Source organism: Apteryx rowi, unplaced genomic scaffold, assembly GCF_003343035.1.
Source record: "Apteryx rowi isolate R43461 unplaced genomic scaffold, aptRow1 scaffold_362, whole genome shotgun sequence".
Lineage (NCBI taxonomy): Eukaryota > Metazoa > Chordata > Aves > Apterygiformes > Apterygidae > Apteryx > Apteryx rowi.
Window position 1 is genome coordinate 371,046 of NW_020450108.1, and position 14,448 is coordinate 385,493.

The window sequence follows — 14,448 nt, forward strand, 5'->3', positions numbered from 1 at the left end:
CCAATTAGTCACAACTTCTTTCTTTGCTCAATCCCCTACTTCAATTTCCTTTTTAGTGATTATAAATACAGAAAAAATACTATGATCCTGCATTATCACCAAGATGAAATTTGCTTATCCTTCTTGACCTAAGGATTGCTTAACTCAGCTGAGGGAAAGAGATTCATCTTTCTTGAACATTTGGGGTAAAAACTTAATCCTTTAAAACCATAAAAATAACTCACTAAAGAAAATAGGGAAGTAGGGAGAATGAAGATTACATAACACTACAGAGCTGTCACTTCATTATACTTTCTGCTTCAAATAGTCATGTAAAGACACAGCAGTCTATATTACAATTAGTGCAACAGAAGTGACAGAATTTATTTTCAAGCGGCAATTAGGAGGACACAAACAACATTTTTCTCTTGCAAGTCTTTTGGGTTGAAGGAGGGTGCTGGGTAGTTATCAGCACTGATCTGTCTTAAACTCTCTGAAGGAGAGATGGAAATTGGCAAATAATGCTTTAATTGTAATGAGCTCTCAGATTCTATATGGAAGTAAGAAATATAGAAAATATGGAAGTATTTATTTCCAATAATCCTACCTGTTTAGGGGAAGGAAATACATTTCTATGAACTTTATCTGATGATGTTCCTAACTTCCAGATAAAATCTAAAAAAAAAAATCTTATGAAGAATCCTATTTAAAGGAAAGCAGAATGATACACAAAACACATTACTTACCAATGTAGAAGGCTAGAACTTGACGAGGTTTTAGCATGACTGGTGCATAGCCTCATGACTGATCTTTTTAAGTGGGTGATTCTTTTCCATGTAAAGCATACAAATCCCATACATACATAAATTCTTCTTTCATCTTTATTTCCCTTATTTCCACTTACTAAGGGAGATAGGAGGTAAGAGAAAAAGAGAGAAAGATTGTCCTGTTTCGCAGTTGAAAACAATACCTAGAATTAGACTGTATGCTGGTTCTTCTTCTGATGGATTTTGTTGAGGCTCAGAAAATCCAGAGCAACAGGTGTGACATGGTCCATTAGTGGTAATGGAATTACTGTTTAACTTTTCCTGTCCTTCATTCACTTTAAACTTACCAGAGTGGAGAAAGAGCAATTACAAGCAACTGGATTCAATCAGAGCTCCTTAGAAGAAGCTAGCTTCTACATACAGCTACAGGGTCAGCTTGTGGTTACCATATTCCCTTCTGCTCACTCTCTCCCTAGATCTCTTGACAAATGGCAGCAGTAGGTGAGGCAAGGAACTGAAGGACAAAAGAAAACCTTAAATGGTCCACAGATGGATGGGATGACTTCATTTTGGGGTTCCAGAAACATACCCCCTCATTTTCCCTAGGAATATCCTTTCTTGTTTTTTTTAATAATGGTCTTGGCCATTTGTCAATAAGTGTCTCAAAGAGAAGGCCAAGGATTTGCTCGTTTCTTTCTTTAATCCTTTAACTTTTATCCACTGCAAGGAAGCGTTGGTCAGCATCAAGTTCCCTTCCCCTACTTCAGAGCATCTCGGACTCTGTAAACTCACCTCTGAATCAAATCTGAAATCATCCTTGCTGCTTGCATGTTTTAACTTGGTGATGACAGCGTGGTGGTTACTGGTTTCATCACAGACTAATGCAAGCAACTAAAATAATGGAGGCTGAATGGAGACTGCAATGTGCTTGACTTGGAGTTTATGTTGATCTTATCTAGACACAAATTTATTTCAATAAAGTATTTAATTTTAATTATACTATTCTACATTTCATATGCATTTCCATACTTGAGATTTAAAGAGGAAAATTTTCAGACTAATGGTATCATTTAATATACAGCTTAAAATAAATCTGTAGTTTGCATTTTGGGAAGCAAAGAATGCACGTAAAAATAGAAGTATATTACTGTATTTCTGGGAAGCACATTTTCTAGTAACTGGGGTCCACTTTGAGTTGGCTCTTATATTTCATTAATATAAGAATTGGCTAAAGATACAGCACTTAGGATAGTAGGAGTGACAGTCCTAGGCAGTTAGAAAGTTTCTGCGCAATTATTCTATGAGCAAAAGAATACACAACAAGAAACAAATCTTTTAAAGCAATTCTGAATTTCACATCTTAATTAAGGATTTTAACTTAATTGTTTTGTCCACATCATTTTATACTTGATAGTGGAACACACTTTATTCTCAGTGGCTGTTTTTCAATGAGGGAGAGGAATGGGAGAAACAGAATAGTCCACTGCTAAAGATAGGATTTGCAAAATTTGTCATTTTACTTTTTTTTTTTTTTTCCCCAGACAGTTTAGAAACAGCTAGCCTTAGATAATTAATTTGCAATGATAAAAAGACAATTTCCTTCTACATCTATTCATGCTTGCTGTGGACAACAAGAAGCATCTATTGGTGTTGTAGGTAATATTGTTGTTGAAGAGATTCTTCAGCCTGTCATAAATTGGTTAGCAGGTTTATTTGGTCCTCTGGAGAGCTAAACATTTCTGCAGGATGGAAAAGCTGAAAAAGCAAAAGTCACTGCCTGTATTCTAGTCAGTAATAAATTATAAATAGCTGCCTCCTGACCTAGACAGATTATTTCTGCCCAGATTTCTGTTATTAAAAAAATAAAATAAAAGGTAGGGCGGGGAGGTAAACAGCTACCATGCTTTCAGGAATCTCATTTGAGACTGAATTGACTGATGCTGTGTGGTTTATATCAAACAGGAGTCTAAGACACCCTTTAACTTCCCTCTGATTTAATTTTCCCCTAATTCTTATGAAGACCTTGTGGCAGTTTGGGACTTCAGAATTGTTCCCAATAGCACCAAACTTTTAAAGAGTGCTGATGTGGCACCTGCTCAAAAGAACCTTTTGTTTCCTCATCTTTACCCTATTCCAATTTAATTCTGAGGTAAAGCTTGTTGGGAAAGCAATGTTGGGGTGAGCCCACTCATGAACTCAGAAATTACTCTGTCATTGCCAGATTGTTCGTAGAGAGATTTAGTTAAGGATTGTTTGTTGAGAGATTTAGTTAAGGCAAGCTCATTAAAACACTCATCTGTGCTGCTGCCAACAGAACCACTCAGTTATCAAAAATCTCTGGTAAGCTAAGCCATAAATGTATTAAATATGCTCCATCACTTCACTCTGATTGTCTTTTGAGAGGTCACAAAGCTTGGCAATGCCTGTTTGCTCCTTTCTTTATATAGTTTTCAAATATAACATTCTAAAACATTTTATTTGGTCATGCACTTTTGTTAAATAATTAAGACCAACAAAGGGAAGCATCAAAACTCTGAAGAATTTTTGAAAAGCAGCAGGTGGGTGGAGGAGTGACTAGTATGATGCTCTTTAAAAACACAGTTCTAATCTAACCTCATATTCTGAGCACTTCATATCTGCATTTAGTGGTTGTAATACCAAGTGAGGGGCCTCCTTACAAAATCATGTATGTATATATGTAGATAAACAGGCACAGTAAATTAAGATGCGGTTCTGTATTTTGATACAAGGAATTAAAAAGACATTAAATTCCTATACAAGCTATAAAGGAAAATAAATGACATGCATCGTATTACACTGACATTATTACACAGTTGAATATTAGCCATTTTAACAAGCAGAAACTTATATTTGAATAGAACCCCCTTTGGAAAAGAGCTCAAGAAGATAAAGCAGAATGTTTTTTCTGCTATCTTTTGCCATTTGGAATGTTCCAATGGGCTACTACACTATTTTTTATTCCAAACACAATTAATATTAAAAGATCCTTGTACAGAAAGCCAAAAACATATAATATATCAAAGGAATCCTACTGCATGTTTAGTCACCCATGAATGGCTGATACTTATTATTGTTAGATTTTCTTAAAAATTACACTTTATAAGAAGGAGGTTGCAGTGTTGTGAGTCTGCGCTTGCAAGTCTACAATCACATGTCTATAGTTATTTGAGTAATTGCCAAAACCTTTAGGTAAAAAGACTTAAAAGCTATATTCAGTCTTTATTTAACTCCATTAATTACAAACAAATTACACCAGAGAGAACTTTTGGCTTACATTCAGTTTATTCATTATAAAGCAGCATGATACATGATCAACCTTCATGCACAATCTATAAAGCTCATTGAAGAGCTTTTTGTAATAGACAAGATAGAAGAGCTCTCATGAGCTCCCAGATTAAACAGAGAGCATATACCTTCATTTTGATATGTGGCGATTACTGAGCTAATTCACTACGCGTTGAAATGAGAATGCACATTGGGAAATGCAGCATTAAACTTAAAAACAGTTAACATATTTGGCCTGAAAGTAATAATTTAGACCATTTTTCAATAAAGCATTTGTCGCTTACAAACTTTTATTATTATTATTATTATTATTATTATTATTACTGCCAACACTTTGAAGCCTTTCATAATACATTTTGTGTACTGATGCTGAAAGAAAATAATGTTTCCCCTCTATGGACAGATAACAGAATCACATCTCATATAAAGGAAAAAGTAAAATAATAAAACTAGTTATTAATTGAAATACTGCTCTCAAATGAGAAGGAGGGAAGTTCTTAATAATTAACATTTTCTTCCCCCAAATTTAAATCTAAACTGCATCTTGAGAGATATTTATTCAGTTTCTCTTAACTATGAGTTTTGAATGTTACTCTGTTTTACATGATTATATGCTGGCTTACTTTCAACCTTTAAAATCTGTTTGTATCCTTAAAAAATATTAAGCTAATGGCTGATTTTTCTGATCCAGTCCACAAACCTGGTGACTCGAGCATACACTCCTGGTCGTTGGRGAAGTGCACACTGATAGCCAAATGATGTTACACCTGCCAAAAACCACTTGTTACCATCTTCAAACATCAGAGGGCCACCTGAGTCTCCCTGCAATATGCAATTCAAATGTTAAAATTGAACAGTGTCAACTTTGAAACAAAGCTTGTTGTCTATGATGTTTTGTTCTTGTTGATGCTTTATCTTACTCACTGCATCCTGGTATGCCTTGGGCATCAGAAGTGAGATCAGTACAGATTTTTKCATATTGAGAATTTTTAAAATGATCCATTTTCTTTTTTTCTCTCCCCCCCCCTTTCTTTTTAAGGATGTGATCTTAAGCTCTTATTGATCTTTCAGTACAAGACTGGGTTTTGAATGATTTCTTTTTGCTTATTACTCTTAGCTTAGCCCTTCATCTCTCACAAAGCCTGGGTAAACGTGTAGGATTTCTTTCAGCTGAATTTATTTACCCAAAATATAATTCTATTTTCTGTCACCCCAGAGTTTTTGCAATTTCAAATTCAGAGAAAAAAGGGCAAGATTGACAGACGAGGAGGTGTCCTTTTCTCCCACCTCTTTCTCAATAGTTTAGCAATTACAAGACTCCAAGAGAGTATGGGAGACCAAATTTGATACTTTGCGCATCCTGAGTGGCCTTGAATGTGTTGTTTTCAGAAGAAAACAATGACTAGTTTTCATTGTCTATTCAGGAATGAGTTAGTATAGCCAATATTATTTTTGTCTTCATTCAGCCCTGTTAATGGAGCTTTGCACAGAAGAGTTCTGTGGGGATTCAGCCATTAAAATGCTTCTGCCTATGGCTCTAGGGCATCCGCAAAAGTTCAAAGGCTGTGACAGCAGCCTAAAGGCTGAAGCACTATCAGGACTCATTCCTCTTTGCTCACAGGTGAATGGTCATTGATTGCAGCATGGTCACTTGTACTCTATATCAGCCTATGGTGCTACACTCTTTTTTTCTTAGTTTGACGGGCAAAAGGCAAAAAGCAAAGACACAGAAGCTGAAGAAATGTCGAGTGAAAGTAGCCTTGCATACATTCCTCCTTCCTCCAAACTAGCCAAAGTCACTGCACTTGAAGGCTTAGGGTTGTGGGGGGTAAGGCAAAAGCAATTACCTAAGAATGCTCCTCATCAGACTTTAAGAGAAACAGCCAGTCTCTGTACCAAAGACTCTGCACTACTGGAAGTAAAATTACATGACCACCAACAGTGACTACGTCTTCACGGAGACACAGTGCATGATTAGCAGTGCTAGACTAGACACAGACTAGATCCCCAGGAAGCAGCCTATGAGAGCAATGCAGAAAGCCAGCCTTTCCAAAATATTGTGGCATCCACTCACAAAAGGTTTTCAGAGTCTACAAATTTTGTGAAAAAGCATCACTGCTCTCTCTTTCCCTGCCTGAAGTATTTCTGAGACTTGGATCTGCTTATTCCTCTGTATCCTACTTTTCCATAAACATGTTCTCATGTTCCTCTTTTCCCCATGGAATTACTCAGAAGTAATTCTTCAAAGCTTAGTGCAGAAAATTTCCAGTACTCTCATTTATATCCCTCCATGGTTGTTTATGTCAAGAAGATACAAAATAGATTTTTATCTTTACAGCATGTATCCTGATAAAGTATAAAATGGACAAAACATTTTGAGTGGAAATTATATTCACAGACAATGACTGCCTCAATTTTAATGATCAGAGGACCAGGGAACAGTTATTCAGTAATTAGATGTGCTGTATGCTGGCAGTGGAAATGATTTGCCTATATTTACCTGACAGGAATCTACTCCTCCTTTGTCATAGCCTGCACACGTCATATTCTCAGTAATATTATATTCTGGCATCTGTTGCTGGCATTTTTCGTTTGTAATGAGAGGGACTTCTGCTTCTTGCAATATATTTGATGGGGGACCTGATGAAAATATACAGTACATTTAACCACTGTAGTAAATATACATACTCAGAACACCAGTAATTTTGTTCTTATTCCAAAATTCTAGGGATGTTATAGAACAGCAGGAAGCCCTTTCTCACTCCTGTATTCTTCCGGTTTATACCACTGTAATACAATCACTGATTAAATGGTGCTCATTGAATCCTGTCTTTCATTTCTGTAATGGGACTGAATCTGGTTATAGTTAAATTAAGGTTACTAAAATCAATGACTATGAACTTATTGTGGAGAGATCTAAGGGCCAAAGAAGGGCTTAGGAATTTGGATTGTCCAATATTTCATCACTATCCATTGTGGAACTTTGGGTAATTCAATTTTTTATAAAAATTTCTGTTATTAATTCCTGCCTGAAGTTTCAAATGTAATTTTACTCTGAAAATGTGGAAGCAAATCTGTACAAGCAACTGTGGAACTTAAATGACATGTTTATTATTTAGCAGTGACTCCAAATCCCAAGTGTGCGATACATGAACAGAACATACATTTCACAGTATAGTCAGTATGCTGACTTTTCTGGGAAATTATTTACACAATAGTTAGAAACATTAATCTCCACCTCCTACCCCCGTAACTGGAAATAAGATGTACATATTTCATATTGAGAAAAATAGTCATCCTAACAAATTAAAAGGGGATGCAGTAATGTTTTTTCATAATTTAATGACCTTAAATATACATATTTTTTCTAATAAATATGTTATACCTCCAATACCTAGCTTTAGGGCAGAAAGGTGGTGGGGGATGGTTATCTAACTTCTGTATGGAGGAGGACATCCCTAACCTATTTGACCTTAGCAACCCCTGTGGAATCAGGAGCAGACTTTCCCTCATTGCTTCATGCCTGTCTTAATTTGCCAAGCAGACTACCCACCTTGGTTCGCAATTTCACCCCAGCCAGCAATGGAGCAGTAAATTCCTGGTAAAAACTCTTGACTTTTTTCTGGTAAGCAGATAGGTTGTATGTAATCTGTGAATGAGAAATAAGCAATCAATTCAACCTCTTTCCCGTATTCAGGTTTTATGAAGTCATAAAGGAAAATGTTCATTGATTCAAACCTGCTTTTCAGGCAAAATATTCAGGAAGTACTGGACTGACTCCAGAATGATTAAGTTATAAAAAAGTACAGCCATCCCATCACCCTCATGTGCTTAGAGATAGTTTTGTACAATAGAGTAAGTCTGTTATATAGGAGAATACCAAATCATTTACCTGTATATTGCACTTTGTATCGAAGATGCATCATCGCAATATCATTGTCTTTTGTGCGCTTATTATAATGAGGGTTTATAATTATTTGATCAATGTCTTGAAGTACTGTTAAAGGATATGTCATATTCGATTGGTCATGCAAGCCAAGAACTGCTTTCCACTGAGATAGTTTTAAATGCCTCCTAGAAGTTGCAAAGAATATTTACAATTATCAATGATTAATGAAAGTTTTGAAAAATATGTTAGGCAATGTTAACCTTTAATCTCATGGTATTGCATAGCATTTGCACATTCTGTTGTAATAAATAGGAGAATGTAGTGGATGTGCTTACAGTTTTGTGATAGAATACTGTCTTAAACAATTAAACATTGTAGATATATGTGGTTGGATTTTGATGTTAAGTTTATAATGCATTATTTATAAAGAATTAATCAGACAGTAGTGCAGTGGAGGAAAAGACATTAGCTAAAGTACTATGGCTTTTTAAACACTGGAGAGAATACTGCTGAATGCCTACCATGCGATTAATACTGGCCCCAGTTCGAAAATTATCATGGACTATCTATAATCTAAAGAGTAATAGATCTACATTACAGTTGCAAATGCTGCAGCTCATAGACTCAGAAAATTGGTTTCTTAATATTTTATCTAAATTGAAAAGGTGATGTTAAGACAAATTATGACATAATACACATTTATTGCTGAGCTATGCATGTTGGTTTGAGGCTATATTTAAGTTAGAGAACTTATCCATTTGCCAATTTTTTAATAAGCAAGTTCATAGTTTCAAAAATATCTCTTCAGCCTGACTGTTGTACTGAATTGGTTTCTGCTGATCTCTTAGTAGGACTTCAAGAGGTTATCTTGGTATAGATCAGGAGCATTTAAGTTTAAAGCTCAGAATTAAGAGGAGAAACTCCAAGCCCTCACTTAGGGAAAACTCCAGCAAAGTCAGGATAATAAAATTAAATTTTATTTAAAAATAATGAAACTAGTGAAAATAGTACAGAAAAGGAAGTACCAAGACAGTTGTGGATTTATTGTGTGCAAACTAACAGGGCTTGATCCTTCTCATTTCTATGGCTTGGTATGGAATATAGTTCCTACCATGAAGTAAGGGAGCATTGACATATTGGCACAGGGTCCATTGCATTATATTACTTAGTTATTTATAATGAAAGCTGCACTGTAATTTTCAATGTTAACATTTCTTTTTTGCCCTTCCAGTTTCCAGGTGTCTTCTACAGCACTTGTTTTCATTATAGACATAATAGAAGCACACCCTGGAAAACAGAGTGTGTGTGTGTGTGTGTGTGTGCGCATCACTTTGAATGGTGCAGGTAGATAACACCATCTAGAGGATATTCTGTATTACCTAATCAATGCAAATAAATCAAGATTCACTCCAATTATGCTTAGTAAATCTTGATCAATCTTTCAAAGTGGAAAGAAGGAACAGGCGACACCGAATTTACCTTTATGAGGTATGAGGTCATCTTTTACATCATTTGCAGAGATTCAACTAAATAATAGAGGCCCACATTAATTACAGGTAATGTGCAAGTGCTCAGTATCTATACCATATATTTAAAGTGTAATCTTTCATTGACAGAAAATGCCTCTTGGTTTCCATAATTCTGTGCTTTAAACTAAGGATTAAGGGGTTATCAGCAAGTAAAGAGCCTTTAGCTTAACTCCACATGTGATTTGAAACACAGTAATGAAACAGTGAGTTAATGGTTAACTTCTCATAGCAGTATCACAAATTACACATAATCTGATGTCTCCTTGGAAAACTTGCACATAAAACAAAAGTTTCATCATCATTCTTAAAATCAAAAAGAAAAGACATGGCATGGAAGTCATATGACTGTCTCAGCTAGTTGGCAAGACTCCCTGTGGTCAGTGGAGAGAAACAGGCACTTATGAAATTATATTAATTTCATTCTAAAGTAAACATTAAAAAAAAAAAAAAACCTCTAAAACTTTCCCTTTTCCTCTCTGTTCGCTTTTAAGGATATTCATTACTTTGGTTGTTTTTCCCCTTTAGTGCCTTCTAGAATGGTGCTCTGAAAACTGTTGGTCATTTGTATTTACTGTAGTTATTGGCTGGAGCATGGACAATTGGATTGGAAACATTTTTATGATGACTTTTTTGAACCATTAAGAAAATCATTTTCAAACCTGAAAACAGATTTTTTTTTATGTTGATTGAAAACTAGCATTGTTTTAACTTGAAAATCATTAAATATGCCACTGTTTGACTTCTGCAGTTTGAAGTGCAAACCTAGTGCTCCAGTCAGATAGAAAGGAACAGAGCCTGGTGAATGCGTGGTTCTCCACTGACTTCAGTACAATCCCGTGGAAGTGTTTTGCCCTACACAGAACTGACTGATGGCTCAGGGTCATACTTCAGCCCAGCTTTACTGACAAATATCCACCATTTGGCTACCTGCATTTTGTGGGAGTATCAGCATGTGTTAGCTTAAGGATGAAATGAACATTACCCATATACACAGTGTGCTGCTGACACCAGCCATTCGTCACTGACAAGGGAAGCTCCACAAACAGGTCTAAAATTATGAAGAAGTGAAACTATCCAAGGCCAAGCCCCTGTTTTGGCATCACTTCCACCTACAATCCTTGTCCCGCTGTTCTGAGTTACAAGGCGTTTTCCACAAGCTAAAGTACAATAAATAAATAAATAAATAAATAAATAAAAATCAAGATTTGTAGATTTGTAGGGAGAGGTAATGTTTTTTATCAGACTAATTAATATTCTTGGAAAAATGCTTTGTAATTCCTGACCTACTATTCAGAAATACTACTATTGTGGAGATAAGTTTAACATTTTATAGGTAAAATCCAGAACTTGGTAAATATATAACTTGGATTTAGATGTATTATTTCCTCAGACTTTCTGGATTTTGGATATATATTTTCAGTATAGACCCATCTCTAGCATATATTTGAGCCTAGAAACAAGTGAAGATTATAATTTTTCCTGTGTTTATATTATTATGAGTATAGTTGTTATAATTCATTCCCTAACCTTTCAATTCAAATAATATTAGGCTTTATGGACTGAACAATTTGATTTCTGTGTGGAATGATCTCAGCATATATGTACTTACATTTCATGTTACATTGCAGATGAATCACCAGATTGTTCAAACAATATTCTCTAGAATGAAAGCACAATTAAATCACAAGTGTCTGCACCAGGTAACACTAAATGTCTGTCTCATATATGTGTGTGTGTGTGTGTGTGTGTGTGTATGTATATATTTATATATATAAAATGCTATATATTTTATATATATATAATTTCATCAATTTACTCTATCAGTATCAAAATGTTAAATATTGTATTTGGGTTATAGTCCTCCATGCTTGAATTATAAATACACAACATCATATTATATATAATATTAAATATACACTTTTTTTTAATGGACCCTTAAATAGTATATATTATGGATATAAGAGTAGACTCTGCTTGTGTTTTAGGGAAACGAGTCATCTGCATACAATAGATTCTCAGGAAAATTGTAACTGGATATGGCATTTTTTCTACCTCTTGAGATGTTTTCAGTAACTTACCACTAGGTATCAGTGTAACCAAAGAATAAAAAAAATAATAATAATAATAAWAAAAGGTTAGTTTGGTATCAATGTATCTTTTCACCAAGATTACAGTGCACTGTAAAATAAATAGCTGAATATAGAGTTTTGGGAATTATTTAGCAGAGATATAAAGTCAGAGTCTGAAGAGCAAGAGACCACATATCAAAACTGCTCAAGCATTTCTGATACCCAGAGGTTTTAAGATTATCTTCATACCTTGTAATGAGTCTGAACACTCAGGACAGTGACTGTGCTAGCAATTTAAATCTGATACATACAGAAATAAAACAGAAAAAAAAAAAAAGAACTCTGTGAAGGAATAGTTTTTAGTATGTGTTTCCACATTATTTTTAAACAGAGAAAAGAGAGAATTGTTACATAAATATAATTTAATATAGTATAAAGCATTCCTCACTATTTTCACACTAGAATTTGACATCTGTTTTGAGGGAAATAATGTGATGTGATCCAGCATTTTCACAATGTCATAGTGGTGCTAGAAGAAGGGCAAGTGGGAACTGCCTCTTCCTTCCCCCCCCCCCCCCAACTAAAAGTGGATTGTGATGGGGGTAGGAGGGTAGGATATGCCTCCAGCTCTGCATGGCCTTACATAGCCATCCTCCATTTCAAGATAGAGGCATAATTTTAAGTCTGTAATTTACAAAGTGGAAAGCAAATTCTGTAAGTTGCATTCAAATCTGTTTTGACTTCATAAAAGCGCCCCTTTGGCAGTGAGCCAGACATCAAGGAGGACAACCAGAAATGCATAAAACCACAGGAAGCCAATACCATCTTCTGCACAAAATTCACAGTGACTAAATCTTCAACAAGCTTTCTCTGTTGGGTTGAAAAGGGTGGTCAGTAGTACACTATATTAGCTCCTTTATCTGGTCCTATGTTTTCTCTTATGCAGGTGTATCAATCAACCAATCTAATATCCAACATGTCAGATTGGTCCCCATTTTTTTACCTTGAAGCAGGGAGTCACATGTCATGACAGTCTTTCTCTCACCATCAGCACCTACTGATTGCTTTAGTAGAAGTTACTTTGTGTACATCTACTATTTCTTCTTTTTGGAGCTAGCTCTCAGTCTGAAAACCACTTCCTTGCCTGCACTTCAGTTCATTAGTCCTCAGCTGCCTCTTGGTCAGCTCAGGACAGTGCATAAGGCAACACAGGTACTGCACATGCTGAATATCAGTCCTCTGTGCCCCGCTGCATGCCATCTTCTATCAAGAAGCTAGGCAGAAATCTGGAGCAGCTGGGACAGATTGGTAGAATGCAGTTATGCCTGTGGACTTTGCTCACATGCCTCTTCAAGGCAGGATTTTGCCCAAGATGAAGCTATCCTGCCAAGAAACACATTACCTAAGGGCATCAGAGAAGAACAGTTACGCTGTCTCTGCACCACAACTTTCAAGTCATATTATCTGTGCTCTTATTTCCTTCACTGGTAGCTATGTTTGAATAAAGACCAAAGGCACTATGAGAAACACCTCGTATACCTCAATTACCAGTTAATGATTTTTTTGTAATTAACAAATCTGTGTGATCTTCCTCTCAATCAGTATATGAGCAACAAATGTGTGTGAAGCTGTAATGGTGTCACCCTGAATGATTCCTATCAACTGTCCAGATAAAAAATGATACAAGAAATCTATTTCTGTAACAGGAATACAATCAAGATGAATGAACTTCTTCCATTTTGTCTTGAATTAATCACTTTTTAGAGTTTAACAGATATTAAGAGAAGACATCTTTAAATCATAGCTGCTCTTTAAGATCTCTTGTGTCAATTCTTGCTTAGACATGTATTTAAGAAAAAAAGAAAAACAGCTTGCAATGCTATTCCATTACTCTAAGACCCTTTCACCACCAGTGAGAATGATAAATGTTTGGGATTAATATAGTATAATTAGAACATAAAATGGATCAATCTATTTTTACTGTAGATAAAATACTGCACAGCAATTTAACAACCTTCTCCAGCTTTGCTACTCTGTGATATTTTTCACAAAGGAAACTAGAAAGAAAATGGACTCCTGCCATCCTCAACAAGGTTTCAGCATTTTAGCAATTATACAGTGATTTTCTGCATCAGTGCTTTTGGTAGGATTCCAGGAAAATGCTTATAGTAAGCCATCTTATAAGCAGAAAGACAGTAACTTAAGTCATTATATATTGTTTTATTCAATGATGGCAAGTCTTTCTCCTTTTAGATGTATACTGTAAATCCCAAGATTTCCTGAGAATATAGCCCTGTGGAAATATTACATTTACAGTTAATCTACAAGACACACTGCCAGTTTGTACGCTCCTTCAGAATCACTTCAGGTGTGTTATCTGGACTGAGAAAGATCAGAATGTAATCTAATGCATTCTGAGGATCATCTCATCTATTGATTCAATTCAAAGTGTGGAGACAAATCTAGAAGACTTATGCACGTGGTATTCATTTGTCTAAATATAGATATCTGTATATGGATTAGTCACCTTAGGCTTCTTTTATAGGAAGTGTGTGTCAATAAAATCAATGGATTATAGAGTGTGATTCATCTCATTCCAGCAAAGTTCAGAAGACACAATTTGGAAGTGCCATTTTTTTTCTATTGATTGTAGAGGGAACCTAGTGTGGTAACTCCAACACAACTATGGGCAAATGCCACTCCATCTTCATTTAATTCCTCTACTGATGCTTAAGTATATATGTATATATTTATGTGTGTGTGTGTGTGTGTGTGTGTGAGTGTGTGTACATATATATATACACATAGTTTATATATCTGTAACTGTATCTGTAACTGTATCTGTTACATATAMATAAACTGAAGTCAATTTATTAAATTTATGTAAAATTTATATTTATATGTATATT

The 14,448-nt window shown here is 35.3% G+C and overlaps 1 protein-coding gene across 1 annotated transcript in view; it reads right to left on the bottom strand.

The window, feature by feature from the left end:
- Window positions 1-4,718: 4,718 nt before the first annotated feature.
- Window positions 4,719-14,448, bottom strand: part of TMPRSS15 (transmembrane serine protease 15) — a 61,592-nt gene continuing 51,862 nt past the window's right edge. Inside the window, exons 21-26 of the mRNA XM_026073135.1 lie at window positions 11,080-11,129; window positions 10,453-10,627; window positions 7,945-8,126; window positions 7,606-7,701; window positions 6,553-6,692; window positions 4,719-4,874 (exon numbers count right to left, since the gene is read on the bottom strand). Of these exons, the coding sequence (XP_025928920.1) occupies window positions 4,719-4,874; window positions 6,553-6,692; window positions 7,606-7,701; window positions 7,945-8,126; window positions 10,453-10,627; window positions 11,080-11,129 (799 nt within the window). The remainder of the gene's footprint in view (window positions 4,875-6,552; window positions 6,693-7,605; window positions 7,702-7,944; window positions 8,127-10,452; window positions 10,628-11,079; window positions 11,130-14,448) is intronic.